A 15,738-nucleotide genomic window follows, 5' to 3' on the forward strand; every position below is an offset into this window, starting at 1 on the left:
TAAAATAAGCTGCATCATGTGCAAAGGGCGGGGTTTGTTATGCCTGGTACCACTAGTTTTATTGGCATTACAGATTTGTTTTTGGAACCAAAACAAATCTGAAACACTACTGTTGATTACCTTAATGCAGGAGATTCAAACACAGGACACGTTTTCATGATTCGTCTTTCTGCTAGGTTGGTAACAGTGAACATTAAGGCTGGGAATGGATGGACTACTGTGGTTAAAGACAACATTATAAATAATCTATTTAAATATGAGGCATAATAGACTAAAGACATAACCTCTGTCAAACAAAGACTGGAGAAGGTCATTTGTCATCGTTATAATTCATTGTCACCGTTTGTGATTTGGCCTAGAAGTTTCTCACTCATATTAGTTGAAAATATTCCCCTGTGGATGCAATTAACCAAATAATTTGCTTTATTAAACATAGAAGATGCCTTCACACAGGTAACAAAAACAGACAACTGATATGCTTGAAATGAAAAAAGAAAAACCCACATTTTATTGCACTTAAGTTATAAGAAAATAAAATTCTAAGTGAATCAAACAAATACACAATCCCTTTAAGGTTTTTTCTGTCTGTTTTCTTTTTTGCCAGGCAGTTTACATGAACTGAAAAAATAAAACACCTGCAACAAATCTGATTTTCAAACCAGATCATAAATTAAACAGAGGGAGAAAACAACAAGAGGAGATAGAGCAAGATTGTTTTCTTTTTTTTTTTTCTTTTTTAATATACAGTGTTATACCACTTTCACAGTTCAGCTTGAGTTGTGACTCTTGGAGATTGAGACGATTTTCGTTTTGGCTACAATGTTTGTGTTCACTTTTGTTGCCGTTTTGTGTTTTTATTTTCCCCCGCTGACAGTCGGTGAGGCAGCTCCTCAAGCAGAGCGGCCGCCCCGGCGAGTTCAACTGCAACACATGTAACACTAAGACTCCTGGCAGCTCCACCTGTCAGATGACGCTTGTGATGGTCTCCTCTGTTGCTTCAGACATCTTTGAATAGAACAACAATCACACACGGATACGGACAGTTCTCTCATTCACGTGTTAAAACCGACACATCTGCTAGTTTCTTTTTTTTTTTTTCCTTTTTTGTCACTGCCAGTTCACACAGCGTTTGTACATTTCCCCAAAGAACAGGCTGAAAGAGCTTTGTCCCAAGGAATGTGTTTACAAGTTGCCCATTTAACACGCTAACACACACACATGCACACGCGCACACACACGCACGCCAACAGTGTACATCCCCTTGTTTCCTCTCTGCAGACGATCCCGTCAGTATCTGTCAGACACACTCCCTCCTCTCAGCCTCGTAGAGGCACGTTTGGCTCAAGTTTCAGTGGCAAAAACAAACAAAATAAATCAAAAATGTTGGATGTTATCTTTTGTTTTTTCTCTGTCTTCAAGTCCAAACATATAGAGTTCAATTTTGGAATTTCGCCTGGGACTAAAACGTCACAGCAAGTAAAAGTTCCATCTCTTTTTTTTCCATTCATCTAGCAGCATAAATACAGTTTGGCCACTCAGGGGGGACACGGTAGAGGGAAGGGGCTGCAGGGGGGGGGCAGGGGGGCCATAATCCACAGCGCTTTGAGCAAAGAACCTTTACTTCCTCTCATCACAGCACCGGCATTGAGGAAACCACCCCAGCTAGACTGAAAAATTCTGGACAGCATTGATGTTTTTATGGAGACGGAGCTCCAAACCCCAGGTATGTGTACAACAGAAAGAAAGAACAAACAACTCTGATTAAAAAAAAAAACCCTGTGACATAATGACAGCAAACCTAAACAGAGCAGGTTCTAATACTGGGAACAGTTGCTGTTGGCAACGGCAAAGAGAAAAAAACAAACAAAAAAAAAAAAAACAACAAAAGAAGAACCCCTTTCATATGATAAACCAAACACTCAAAGAAGTCTTGAAATTCACAGTTGTGTTTGTGTGCGATACTGTAAAGAAATCAAACTACAGAAAAAAAACGAGTGGAGAACAATAAGAACAGAAATGGAGTGACAAGAAATGAGCCTGATTACAGGCCGAAGCCTCCGTCGTCTTTCCTGCTTCCACTCCTCTACAACAAGCAGCTCTTCAGGTGTAACTGTGTGGAATTCACCTTTTATCCCTCGTGTACTGTGGTGTGTTTTCCACTCTCCCACTCTCCGCTTGGCCGTCTGAGTGTATGTGTAAGTGTTTGTGGGCATGAGCAGGTGATGGAGGGGGGGAGGGGAGGGGAGGGGAGGGGGAGGTGTGTGGGTCTTTAAAAAATAATATATCTCTGTACATCTCAAAATCTGTCAGGCATGAGCTAAACCAAGTCTCTGTGTGAAGTGAAGCCCCGCTGAACCCGAAGGCTGGGGAGTCGCTTCAAAGAGTTCAGTTGCCATCAGTCGTTCTTCCTCTCTTCCTTGTCCCAGCCAATCACGGGACAAACAGCGGTAGTACCCCCCCACCCCACCCCCACTGCCCCAGCTGTAGCCCTCCGAATCCACCTCAGACCTGAGGACGTCCGGGGGCTGAACACATGAGAGGGTCTGTGGCTTTGTCAGTAACATCTGCCCAACGGGGGACGGGAAACATGATGGTGGAGGACAGGACAGGACAGCCCACTGTGCGTGGGTCGGTGGTGATCGGTTGTAGATTTTGCGCGTTTGGGTGAAGAGTTCTGGGTTTTGGCCCTCTTTGCGTTTTCAGGTGCCTCATCTTCCCGTTCCTTCTTCTTCTGTGGTTCGCTCTCTTCTCTTTGTCCTTTCCCCGCCACGCCGTTCTTCCTCTCACTTCATGTCCACGTCAAAGTCCAGCACCAGCAGCTTGGTCTCCTCTGTGCCGTTGCGGCTCCCCACCGCACACACCAGCTTGGTGTTGGAGGCTCGGATGCGCCACACCACGCCGCCGCTGCCGCCGCTCTCCAGAGTCACCAGGTTCCGGATAAACTCGCCCGTCTTCAGGTCCCACAGTTTAACCGTGCCGTCATCTGAACTGGTGATGACAAAGTTCTTGTTGAATTGCAGGCACGTCACAGCGCTCTGGTGCTTGTGTGGACCTGAAGACATGAAGGAAAAACAGATGGTTAAAGGACAGGAAAGAAAAGGAAGAAAAGAGTTTTAGTGCTACCACTGGAACTTTCCCTGGAAACCTTTGAGAGCAAAAAGCCCTGTTCTTTGTTCCAGAAAGACCCTGAGTCCAGTGGAAGTGCAGAGGGATTATCAAGGTGCTGCTGACTGCACTAAACACCACTGATCAATGAGCTCAAGGCCGCTGCAGCCTCTGTGAAAAGATTCACTCTTACTTTTCCTCACACAAAATACGTTCTTTGTTACTGAAGCTGTGGAAATTTCTCGATCCACGGATGCATTACGATGTGGATTGCTGCATCAATGCGGTGACAGAGCATAGTTGGGAGTAAAACTGCGTGACTAATCTAATAGCAACTGTCAGCCTGTGCAATCATATAAGCATGTGCAATCTGCTTAATGTGAAGTGAAGTGTGTGCAGTGTGTGGTCACGTGACTATCTGGCGTGTAGACCAGGTCAAATGGAAGCCGTCATGCAGCCTTGGTTTTATGATGATATTCCGGATTCAAAGTTTGGTGTAAAATCAATACATTTGTTTTATTTATTTTTATTTTTAATTTTGTATGTTTGCGGTGAAAAATAAATGCTCTCCCCGTGTCTGTGTGGGTTCTCTGTGGGTCCTCCAGCCTCCTCACACCATCCAAACACATGCACTTAACAGGTTAACTGGTCAGTCTAAATCACTGTAGGAGTGAATGTGATGGCGAATTGTCATTTGTCTGTATGTGTCAGCCCTGCAATGAACTCGTGAATGAATGATATTGACTGACTGATTGTCTGGTCTTGACTGGATATACACATTATTTATGTTACAACATCGCTCTCTTGCATTGACTTGTGGCCAAAGACATTGTGGAGAGAGGCAGAGATCCGCAGGGAGTGAACTAAGTAAAACTAAAGAAAATATGTGGTTTCAAAGTAGACACATTGCCACATTTGCTGCACTGTTTGTAAAATCGGTCATCCAGAAACATAATACTGTCAGTCGGCAATGAATGTGAAGAATTATGGGAACTGTTTTTATTCTGCTAATCATCCACATAGTACATAGTGAGGTAAGTCATGTAGAGTCGAAATTATTAGATCACCCCTTTTTTTCTTCAATTTCTTGTTCATTTTAATACCTGGTACAACTAAAGGTACATTTGTTTGGACAAATATAACGATAACAAAAATAGCTCATAAAAGGTTAATTTCAGAGCTGATATCTATCCATTTTCCATGTTTTCTTGATAATAACCAAAACCACTTAAGTTCTTACATCAATATCTATGGCATTGTACTGACAAAAACAGTGCTTTTAGGCATTCCATGTTTTCTTTTCTGTCTGTTTTAGTCACATGATACACACAGGAGTTAGTACTTGGTTGCATAATCATTGTTTTTGATGACTCTTGATGGTCTAATAATTTTTTCCGTGGCTGTATAACAGTCCTGAAAAGATACAGTTGGTTTCATTAAACAGTTCTTTGTAAATCAAAGTGGAGTTCAGATGGATCTACTTGGATTAATTAACGTTTTCTATGCAAAATGGAAAACCGAAGAACAATACAGAGATGCCTTGAGACTGTAATGAATCCTGAAAACAGTAAAAATAGATGCATTTTAATTTGTTCATGTGCATATTAGGGGTTTAACAGTGCACTCATTTGTGCCCAACTGTTTTGGTTTGGGGTCTTCAATAAAATACGGAGGTGTACCGAACGAATACATGTAGCCTATGTGAGGAACGCAGACACTAACTGTGAAGCAGAACACAGACAGTATGAGCAGAATGGCCGCAAGCAGAACCCATGTGCGGTATCTGATATCCTACATGGACGTCTAAGTGGTACACGCACCATACACATGCTGAAGGTGAACTAGTATGGCAGCTCAGAGCAGCGTCACAGGTACAAGGCCAGAGTGGAAGACCCTCTGTCTTCCTCAAGGTCAGTGATTTGGGAACATTTCAGATTTCCTGTCAGTTATGTCACAAGAGAGAGATAAGTCGACAAAACAAGAGCGGTGTGCCGACATTGTTTTGTGGAGATCGGTTATATTTAAAGTGTTTTTTTAAGTAAATTAGTGTCCTTCACTGTAACGAAGACCCCCGCACCGAACCAAATTTTTTCTGTACCATTACACCTCTAGTGCATATGCATTTTATGTTGAACAGTCTAATAGCTCTCTGTTCGTTGTAGCTCTTCACTTCGTAAATGGTAGAATAACCATGAAGACAGACTGAAAGAACATCAGGACTACAGATGCATTCAAAGACAAACTGACTTTATTTATTTACTTATTATGTCTAATATCTATATGCAAAGATGATTCCGAAAGCATCTACTGCGTAAGGAGTCATGATATAAGTAAACAAGCCTTAGGGTTTTAGGGTGAGCTCAAAATGGAGAGTCGTGGCATTCAAGAGCCAGATCCAGAATAACTAGCTGAAGAGAAAACCAACGAGCTGGTGAAACGGGGAGAGGAGCTCATCTGTTTTATTCCTGAGGCTGTTCTGTTCTGACAGTGTAGTGAAGTCGGAGCATTGTGGGCAGGCTTACGAGACACCGGGGCTCAGGCCTGTCACTGTCACACAGGCTAACAGCGACAGCTACACCTCTGCCTCCTGTGTGTGTGTGTGTGTGTTCGCTGGCAGCAAGCCACCGTTAAAATGAAGATGGTGGCTGTTACCGCCTTCATTGAACTGACTTTATTTGTGATCCTACGTGTAAGTGTGAGCAAGTGACTCGAGGTTTCCCTGAGGGCTTGAAAATGATATCTTAATTAAATCAATCAGGGCGATGCGAAACACAAACAAGCCGAGAATCAAGTGCTAGCAAATAAACTGCTTTTACTGAGGTTGCTATGGCAGCTGTTTAATTCACACATTTACTGTCTTCCCACTTTGCAGAGAACATTTGTTGAAGTCTCGCCGTCAACAAGCGTTCACATCTTTACGGTTTTTGTCTGCGTTTAGTTCAAAGGCTGTGTATACAACAACACTGCTCTGCACCACCAACCCCCATCAGCCCTGCCTCTCCCCCTCTCTCCATTACCACAACAAAGCCCCTGCTGCATCATTACCTCCACTGAGCTCCTCAGCTGACAGTGACAGCCTTGTTGTTGGCCTATTGTCTTATCAAAACACACTAATGAGTAGCAGAAACTGTCCACTGCCCTGATTATGTGACCTACAAAGTTCGCCGACCCTCATTGCCGCACTGTAGCTCCTCTCCTGTCTCCCCCTCCTCACCACGCAGACATGCCCCCCGTTCGCTTCAGCCTCTCACTGGGGCTTCCCTTTGTTTAGCCAGTTTGTGTGTTGTGTTTGGAGGAGCAGCATACAGAGCTGTTCTTTGCTAATGAGGGCATTTAGGGGTGGGGCGCTGCTGTTTGCTGCAACTATTCAGTCAGGATTTCCAACTTCCTGTGAGGCACCAGTTGTGCTAATGGAGTTAGGAGTATTTAGACAGACACAAAGAAAATGAGTGTAATCAGAGAGCAGCAGGTTGTAGTCTGTAGTGCCACACACGGATACGGAGGCTTCAAAAACTTGTATCCAAGGCTTTTTAAGACCATCAGGGATGGAGTTTAAGAATCATTTCACTTCTGCCTCTATAGTGATACTCCTAATGTGAATGCAGAACAATATCAGGTGATTTACTACATGCGCGGTGTAATTTTTTTTTTCATTTCAAAACAGCTTTTTGTGAATTCAGTTTTATAGAGAGTTTCCATGACAACAAGCTCAGAACCAAGCAACAGGATTTTCCGAACCTGGTCCTAATCGGATTCTCTTTGTGAACAATGTGGTGGAGGTCCGAGGAGTCCAGGTCCTTTAAGTCAGACTCACCTTGCAGGGTTTGCAGACACTGGCCTGTCTTGATGTCCCAGATCTTAACAGTGGAGTCCGCGTTGCCTGAGACCAGGATGTTGTCTTTGAGCTCCATGCCACTGGTGAGGGACTGGTGCCCCGTTAGCGTGTGGATGCAGTTTCCCGTCTCCACATCCCAGACCCTTATAGACGTGTCTAATGAGCCGCTCACCACGTGGATCCCATCGAACTGCAGGGCACAGAGGGTCAACACTTGAGCTAATGGCACTTTCTCATTTCAATGAAGCCCCACAGTTTGTATTCACGCTGAATATTGATGAGATTTATTTTCAAGTTGTCAATTCAAGATTATAGCAAATATCAGCTCGATTTTTTTTTTTGTTAACAAACCAAAGATTAGACTCAGGGGAATGAATGAATGTTATCGATCAGTTAAACTTTTTTTTTTTTTTTATCCAACACTCTAAAAGTCCCAGCAATGCAGTGTGGCACAAAACCAATCTATCAGAGCAGTAAACTGCCTCCTCACTCGCTCAGGGTGATAGCACCAGCTAAAGTGCACTGTCATCACACAGAGTGGGTGAGAGGACATCTTAGAGGACACACACAGGAATTAATTTTTGCACCAAATAAACTAACAACCAAGCTCACATGCACACTTTTAGAGGGAATTCATTTAAAAACTATAAAAATTGACAGAAACATGCACAGGGTGAAAATATTACATTAATGCAATCAATTTAAAGAAACTTGTTTGTGACTTCTGTGCACTTTAGCAGCTGCAGAAGAGGAAGAACACTTCAAATCATGTGGAGTGGGAAGAAATGTCAAGAAAACACTGCTCAAAATATATTCCTGCACATCTGAACAAAGACTCTGCAAACTTTTAGCAGCTAAATCAATTCAACATTATGAGGCAATACAGATCCAGCCAGAAATTGAGTCTTTCAGTGTGTAATTCTACATGAGTGGACAGACTCAGGGTTTCCACAGGTACATAATCGATTCAACTTTTTCTATGTAGTTATTCACATGGCACTTAAAAAGCAGACTACTTTAGCCAAAACCTACGGGTCAAACCCAGTTCCTTCTGAGGGTCTCATTATCCATTTCTCTGCCTTTAAACTGTCAGAAAACACACCTGAGTAAAAACCTTTAATGAAATTTGTTTATAGATTTACTTGCACTTATATTTTTCTATTATAATGAACAGTGAGGGTTTGGAGATAAAACCCCATTATTTTTAAATCTTTTACTTGGTTTGTGGAAGAATTGGGTAGTGTTTTTTTTTTTTTTTTCTTTTTGTTTGTTTTTAGTTAACAGATGAAAAATGGTGCAATTTTGCATCACGCTGAAGTCAGTAGTTGCTCAAAGAAGGTAAATAAATCAGATGAAGTTAGCATATAATTTCCATTTCTTAAACACTGGTTAAGCTGTACTTTATATTAAAAAACATGCTTATAGAAAATAGACTATTCTGGCCAACAGGTCTGAGTTTCTGAGTCTTCGGCTTAAGAAAACCCTAATGTTCACCTGCATTTCTAATTCTTACCTTTTCATTTGGCCATGTAATGTCTGAGGTGTTTGGTTCTGTGTCGTTTTTGCAAAATGTATGAAACACGTTCTATAAATTGTGATAAAATTCTTTACAAAGCTGAAATGTTCTCTCTGTGACCGAGGCGATTGCTGGTTGGCGTTGTAAGGGTGCTCACCTGTAATGAGTACACTCTGTTGGTGTGGCCCTGCAGCGTGTGGAGGCAGGTCTCCGTCTCGGGGTCCCACACTTTGACCATGAAGTCATAGGCACCGCTGACCACCCGTCTGCCGTCGTACTGGACACAGCGCACTGCTGCCACGTGGCCCATGAGAACATGTAAACACTGACCTGTCTCAATGTCCCAGACTCGCAGCGTGGCGTCACGAGAGCCACTGACCACCCTGAGAGAGAAACCACATGGAAAACACAAAGGAAGTGAGTGAAGCAGTGAGACGTAAAGAAACTGCAGTGTGAGTGTGGGTATGGCACAGTTTACAGTGTTAGTCTTAACACTGAGCTGTAGCTTCCCACAAAAGGTCCACCTGCCTCAAAAGATCCACGCTCTGAGATGAAATTCAATAGTGTACACAACAGCTCATTCACACGGTGACAGCTGCACTGATATAATGAGGCAAGTATGAGCGTTTTCTTCAGCTGCTCTGACAAATGGTAACCTGCAGCGTCGCATTCATGTTTGCACTTGAATGTACAAAACCGCTCCTTGACTCAACCTGGCGCCCTCGAGCACCATCTTCACCCCGAATGGCAAAGAAAAGGTACGGTACAGGTTAAAGACAGGGAACTCCCTGAAGGGGAGATTACACACCGAAGTTTTACATTTTTCAGGATATTATTCTTAGAATGTGATCTTTTTAGGATTACACAAAATGAGTGTACAGACAAAAGCGATTGGAGGTAAAACTCATCACTGAAGGAGAAAGCCTTATTTCATTTCCTCTGGATTATGAGCTCTTAAATAAAGAGACTCCTCAACATCACTATGTCATCTCATTCACAGGTTATACAGACAATCCAAAAAAAAGCAGCAGATACACGTAGCATGTGCTCTTTATTTGTAAGATGCCTCACAGCAATACATGAGATGGAAATCGCCAACATGTTATTCACTGTCTGCCTGCAGCCCTCAGCATTTCCACTGTGTGAGTAATCAAGTGCTACACAAACCCTTGGTGAGCCCTAAGGCGAAAAGGGCACTTTGAGTCTCTAGAGTGTAATATTGAGTGAATGAGTGAGCAGCAGTTTCACTTAAGACGGCTCACAGGGTCTATTTAATCACTATGAGATTGCATGCTCACTTCTGAACAGATACCGGGGTCCTGGAGCACTGGAGAGCTGCTCTTTTGATTGGTAGCATCGCTGTTAAGTCAGGTGTTATGATTCTAATAATAACAGAGGAAAAAGGCCAGAGGACTGTTTTTTTAAGTAGTGCTGAGGTACAAATGTACATGTTCCAGAGATTTCAGAGATAGAACTAATAATTACACCAATTTTCAATACATATGGTGTTCATTTTCTGAACGTTTTATAAAAGATCGAATGACTATTTCAACAGATGAATTAAAATGTCTTTCTGATGGACCATCAGTGCAGCAAACCCCATCATCATGTTTTTTTAAAACTCAGATTGCCTTAAATTTGTAGGTATATCTTTAATGTGACAATGACCCATATAAGTATCAAAAGAGCTACACATTCATTTTCTGTCCATAATTGATTTGGGGTTTTTACCTTCTTCAAACAAGAACTCTATTTGACAGCAGTTACATTACCTGCTGTGTATCTTTAGCACTAACACCACTTATCAAGTTTCACATCAATTTGACCTGAAACAGCCTAAAATGTCATCAGGACCATCAGACATACCTTCCTAAAGAGTTAATGTGTTTAATGGCACACATTTTTTCTGAATAAGTGCTAACAATATGAACTTTTAACTAACGATCTACTGTTTCTGCTTCTAGAGAAGAACCAGCTGCTTCAGTCACGGAGAAACCTTCTTTGAGACCTCTCTATTTTTACCCCGCATTGATTGCCAAGGTGCCTGGTTTTGCTTGTTTGTTTCATCACATTTATTTGGCTAATAGAGTGTTTTGTTTTCTGGTTCATGCCCTCTACAACTTCTCCCTCTATTACAGCCACGTACAGAATGCACTGGAACCTTCTGATTACATAATGCAACCTGTTTTTTTTTTTTCACTCTAAACCATATGATGGAAACATGCTTCAAATGCATTTGGCACTTCCACGGAAAGAATGCTACTGTTCTCAACTGCTGAAACCACCAAAGTGCTGTACATTGCATAGTAAAGGCTGAACAATGCTCTTTACCTTTTCTCATGTAGGTGCATGCAGCGTACTGTTGAGGTATGCCCGTAGAGGGTGTGGATACATTCTCCTGTCTCTGCATTCCAGACCTTGAGTGTGCGGTCGGTGGAGCCACTGATGATGATGTTGTCTCTCATCTGGGATGACCACACGCCTCCTGTGTGGCCCACCAACGTCCGCAGACACTGCAAACACAACAGAAGAAGAGCTCTTAACTTCCATTCTTTACTTTTGATCCAGGTAAAACTTAGTTTAAAAGACATTCAGGGTGATTTCAAAATCACATTTGGGATTTTTCCCCTGTGCGCTCCTTCAGCCTTCAGGGGACAACAGACAGGTAAAATGAATTTTGTGTGACCTTTCAGGAAAAAGACGACCTCGGCTATTCCTACCTGCTGCTGTAAAGGACAAATCTCTCAAAGCTTTCACCAGCTTTTATAATTGCTTTTGCTTATCTGCTGGGAAAGTGGCCCATTCATTCATTCAATTTGCAGAAAGGGTTGACAACTGTCTTCCATACAGAAACGCACCCATTCATCCTCATTAGGGCTGCTAGATTACCTATTGATTCCTGCAGTTATGGAAATCTTTCTGATCAATTAAATTTGCTTCTCCACAGTTTATCTCATTTGTCCCTTGGTTCATTCATCCTAAATGCATTACATTCAGATTCTTTGAGGATTTGGGGGGGGGGGGGGGGGGGGGGGTAAGGTGCTGTAGAAGCAGTAGCTGGTGAGTACAGTGGTTGTGTCAGGTTCAGAGTAGAGCGTGTCATTGAAGTGTACAACACGTGACCCCTGACAGCAGCTGATAAGCCGCTTGGTGCTGAATGGCTACATAGGGCAAGAGGTTTTTATTGCAGCGAGTAGAGGAGGAAGATGACGCTACAGCCTGTCTTCTTCCTCTCTGTCCTGTGATAAAGAGAATCACTTCATTAACTGTGGGCCAATATGGCTTGACCTAACAATCAGCCTCACTACACTGTTAAAAGTCTCACTGGCTTTATCACCTAGGTCCTTTTTCTAAGCATTGTTACACCAGGAAAAGACAGAGAAACACTACAAAAAAATTGTCATTTAGCCTTTTAAAATTGTGCAAATGGTACAATTAGTGGTGAAACCATAAAATATTGGCACATGTAATCAGGGTTTAGCCAGACCTGACTGTCAAACATGTACCTTTGCTTACATTTCATATAACTGCTTCTCTTCTCTTACTCTCAAGTATTCGACATTTCTCTAGTGAGTCCAAGTCACTGGTTGAGGCACCAACAAGAACAAAAAAATAAATAAATAAAAAATTCAGAGTGTGTGATTAGAGCCCACTCAAACATTGCGTGGGAAGAGAGAAAATCTGAAATGAAGGGTTTAGGCGTCTTTATCTGTCTGTGAAACAAACAGAAAATGAGGCAGTCGCTAAGAGTGAAAGAAGATTAGCATCCTTTTAATGAACCTGTGAAGGACCTTTTCTGACTGTGAGGGTTTTCATGTAATGCTTTACGTCATTATTTTCTTTTCATTCAGTATAAAAACAACATGAGTCTCCACTATATCAGCCATAGCACTCAGGACTATTTAACATAATTAATGCACTATCTCTGCGTTTGTCTTTAAAATGGACAAAATCGTTGACCCAGGGCAAAATGTTTTACAAAGGTTACAATAAAGTACTTCAGGTCAACACCCCACATTATCATAGATCCTCACTGCATGATTAAATGATTACCCAGGCTGTGCTTCAGTCTAGTTATCATTTGGTAACTTTTCATATGTTTCCTTTAATCTTTTTCTCTATTTTAATCTTTTGGACTCTGACCAAGTGAAAGGAGTTACGATTTTCTGAAAAACTGAACATATTGAAACTGTGGCCATGAAATTACTGTAAGGCCTCACATGGGTGACAGGAGTTAATTCAACAGTTTAGATTTCTATCCCGTCGACAGTTTTTCCATTTAGATTTAGTTTCAAGAGATTGCAGTAGCAATTTGAATGATGTTTAAAGGCTCAAAAAGATGCAAAGAGATAAAAGAAAAAAAGCTGATTTAATGAAATGAATCAGGTTGAAGAGAAACGTATAACGTATCTAATGTAGATTATTATACAGTTGCGGAAAAAAATCATTAGACCATCAAAAGTCATCAAAAACAATGGTTATGCAATCAAGTACTAACTCCTGTGTGTATCATGTGACTAAAACAGACAGAAAAGAAAACATGGAAACCCTAAAAGCACTGTTTTTGTCAGTACAATGCCATAGATATTGATGTAAGAACTGAAGTGATTTTGGTTATCACCAAGAAAACATGGAAAATGGATAGATATCAGCTCTGAAATTAAACTCTTATGAGCTATTTTTGTTGTTATTATTATATTTGTACAAATGTACCTTTAGTTGTACCAGGCAATAAAGTGAACAAGAAATTGAAGAAAAAAAGGGGTGGTCTAATAATTTTTTCCACGACTGTATATATTTAAGTAATTATTGAATGTCCACTGGTTTAAACAATGCTCCTAAACTGGACACAGTTTTGAAAGCAGTGTCTAATCTGTTCAGCCCTCTGTATAATTATTAGAAGGCGGGGAAGATAAACTGGGCATCCATGCAGCTAAAGCATCTGGCAGAGGACACTTCTCTCTGGATATGACAGCAGTCCACAGGTCTGCCATCTTAGATCTGCCCGACAGCTGAGTCTGCTTCTGGCAGTCTTCACCTAGGACAGGCGCTGCTCTGCTGAGCACCAGGCTGCCACCTTTGAAACACCCAGTTAGTGTGAGGCTGTTTGTGCACCTCGATGCAAGACTGACATCGCTTCACTGAAGCCGGATGATACGCAAAGACAACAGCCCAACAGGTGAAGACAGAGTCTGAAGCAAACGTCAGAATAGCTCTGTCTTCAGCACCAACACAGGAACAACGTTAGAAAACTAAAAAAAAAATAAATCAGTCTAACCAGGCGTCAGCACATGCCACTATAATTCTGGTCATTTATGTTTGATAAATCCCATGCACCACAATTAAAAGCCTGTTGCTTTACTTGATCACTAGGCAAAAACATGGTTCTTCCAGGTGTGGGGGGATGTTGCATGTGTTCATATAATATTTCCCTGATTCCTTCACTGCAAGAATTCAATTTGCTATACTTTTATGCATGAAGATAAATCCAGAGCACGAACAAAACCTGGCAGGCACATGAGTAGTTTGTTCTGTTACCATTTGTTACCACCAGACTCCTCTCAAACTAATACAGTAGTGTTGAATATTAAAATGTACGCCATGGAAATGCAAAGAGCTTCTTCAAAATAAGGAACACATATTTACCTGAGGTTGGCGACGGTGGATTTTTAAAACCCCGATGTGATAAAGTTTAGAGCAGATAAGTCATCCCTTCCTGCACCTCATTCCAAAAATGATGATGAAATACATTGAAAGCACATTATCCATATTTATTAGAAACCCGGTGATTGTTAAACTGTGTCCAAGTAAAAGTAATGAACAGCTATATGAATGGTCTGAATCACTGAAATCAAAACCAAAACAAGTAACTGATAAATGTAGAAGTAAACATCAAACAACCTAAAAGAAATCTATTCACCATGAAGTAGTTATTTATGCAAAGATGATTCAAAACTTCACAATGTGCTTTATATGATAAATAAAGAGCCATTATTCTACTAAGACATAAGATGAAAAGTAACAAGTTAATGTTCACCTTAACCCTTTATAGGGCACTCATAGAAATACTCTGAAATTAAAAATTTAAACCTTAGTGTGAGTGGAGGACCTAACAAAACTATCATCATGTATCATCAAGTAAATGGAAAAATCAAGGTCAAAGAAGTTACCATATTTGGTTCCTTCGAAAGTAGCAAAAAAAAAAAAAAAAATCCAAGAGGTACATATGAAAAATACAAGAAAAACACATGTAAGGTGAAAGGAACATGTATTTAGAACATTAGAACATCACTTTTCTAACATTAGACCAACGTAAGTGCTGATCCAGACCCCTGTCCACACCCACATTATCCCTTCGAACATCATTCCTTACATTAGTACCATTAATTCATGGTACCTAACAAAGCAGGTACACTCACTATTCATGCAGAGGTGGACTTTACAGACCCTGTAGACCACATTGGACCTGAGATTGTTGACTCACTGTCCTTACTGTCTTGTAATGTATTCAGAAATTACCAAAAATTGTCACTTGCCCGATAAAGGGTTAATAAAAAATGTACTTTTAGACAGGCAGGTTATCAAAGTGATAAGACCCAAAACATTTCTGTGTGAACACCACTTAATACACCCAGGACTGTCCAAAATCTTCATAACTCTCAAGTGAAAAAGCTGAACACACAGATTTTTGTGAAATGAGAACACAAGCAGCTGAGAAGATGAGCAGGACTTAACAGCACCCTACCTCTGGCACAGTTTGTCTGTGCTGTGGCCAGTTTCTTTTTCTGTCGGAACAATTTAAAGCCTCTACCTACAGCCGTCTACATTACTGCGGAGCACTATATCAGAAGGAAAGGACAGAAGGAGCCGCTGATACCACAGTTTGAGCCAATTCACAGTTTAATCAGAAATCCTTCACCAATCTCAGTCTAGATTTACGGAACTGCTTTTGTCCGAATGAAAAAACAAAACAAAAAAAAACCCCTACATCAAAACATTTTTTTGCTGTGAAAAGGCAATGGAACAGAAGAAAAGACAAGTGCATCTTTCACTTAATGGCATCAGATCTCTCTCAAAATGACAGTGTTCGGAGACTGAAATCAGCATTCCTCATTTCCGTTCATCGTCTTGCTGCTATCTCTTATTGATTTGAGTCTAAGTGAGGCATAAGTTGTGGTGTTCGCAGCCAGGCAGTGGAAGGGCACCCTGAGCTTTCACTGGGGAATATATGCAAGTAGGAAAAGGCACATCAAGGTCAAATAAAGCACTTTTTGAAAGGATG

The 15,738-nt window shown here is 41.3% G+C and overlaps 1 protein-coding gene across 3 annotated transcripts in view; it reads right to left on the minus strand.

Moving 5' to 3' along the window:
- Window positions 1-405: 405 nt before the first annotated feature.
- Window positions 406-15,738, minus strand: part of fbxw7 (F-box and WD repeat domain containing 7) — a 151,729-nt gene continuing 136,396 nt past the window's right edge. For all 3 annotated transcript variants that reach the window (XM_030141074.1, XM_030141081.1, XM_030141090.1), the window contains 4 exons: window positions 10,788-10,969; window positions 8,614-8,839; window positions 6,920-7,130; window positions 406-3,052 (listed from right to left, as the gene is read on the minus strand). In XM_030141074.1, the coding sequence (XP_029996934.1) occupies window positions 2,784-3,052; window positions 6,920-7,130; window positions 8,614-8,839; window positions 10,788-10,969 (888 nt within the window). In that variant the 3' untranslated portion in view covers window positions 406-2,783. The remainder of the gene's footprint in view (window positions 3,053-6,919; window positions 7,131-8,613; window positions 8,840-10,787; window positions 10,970-15,738) is intronic.

Source organism: Sphaeramia orbicularis, chromosome 1 (genome assembly GCF_902148855.1).
Source record: "Sphaeramia orbicularis chromosome 1, fSphaOr1.1, whole genome shotgun sequence".
NCBI lineage: Eukaryota > Metazoa > Chordata > Actinopteri > Kurtiformes > Apogonidae > Sphaeramia > Sphaeramia orbicularis.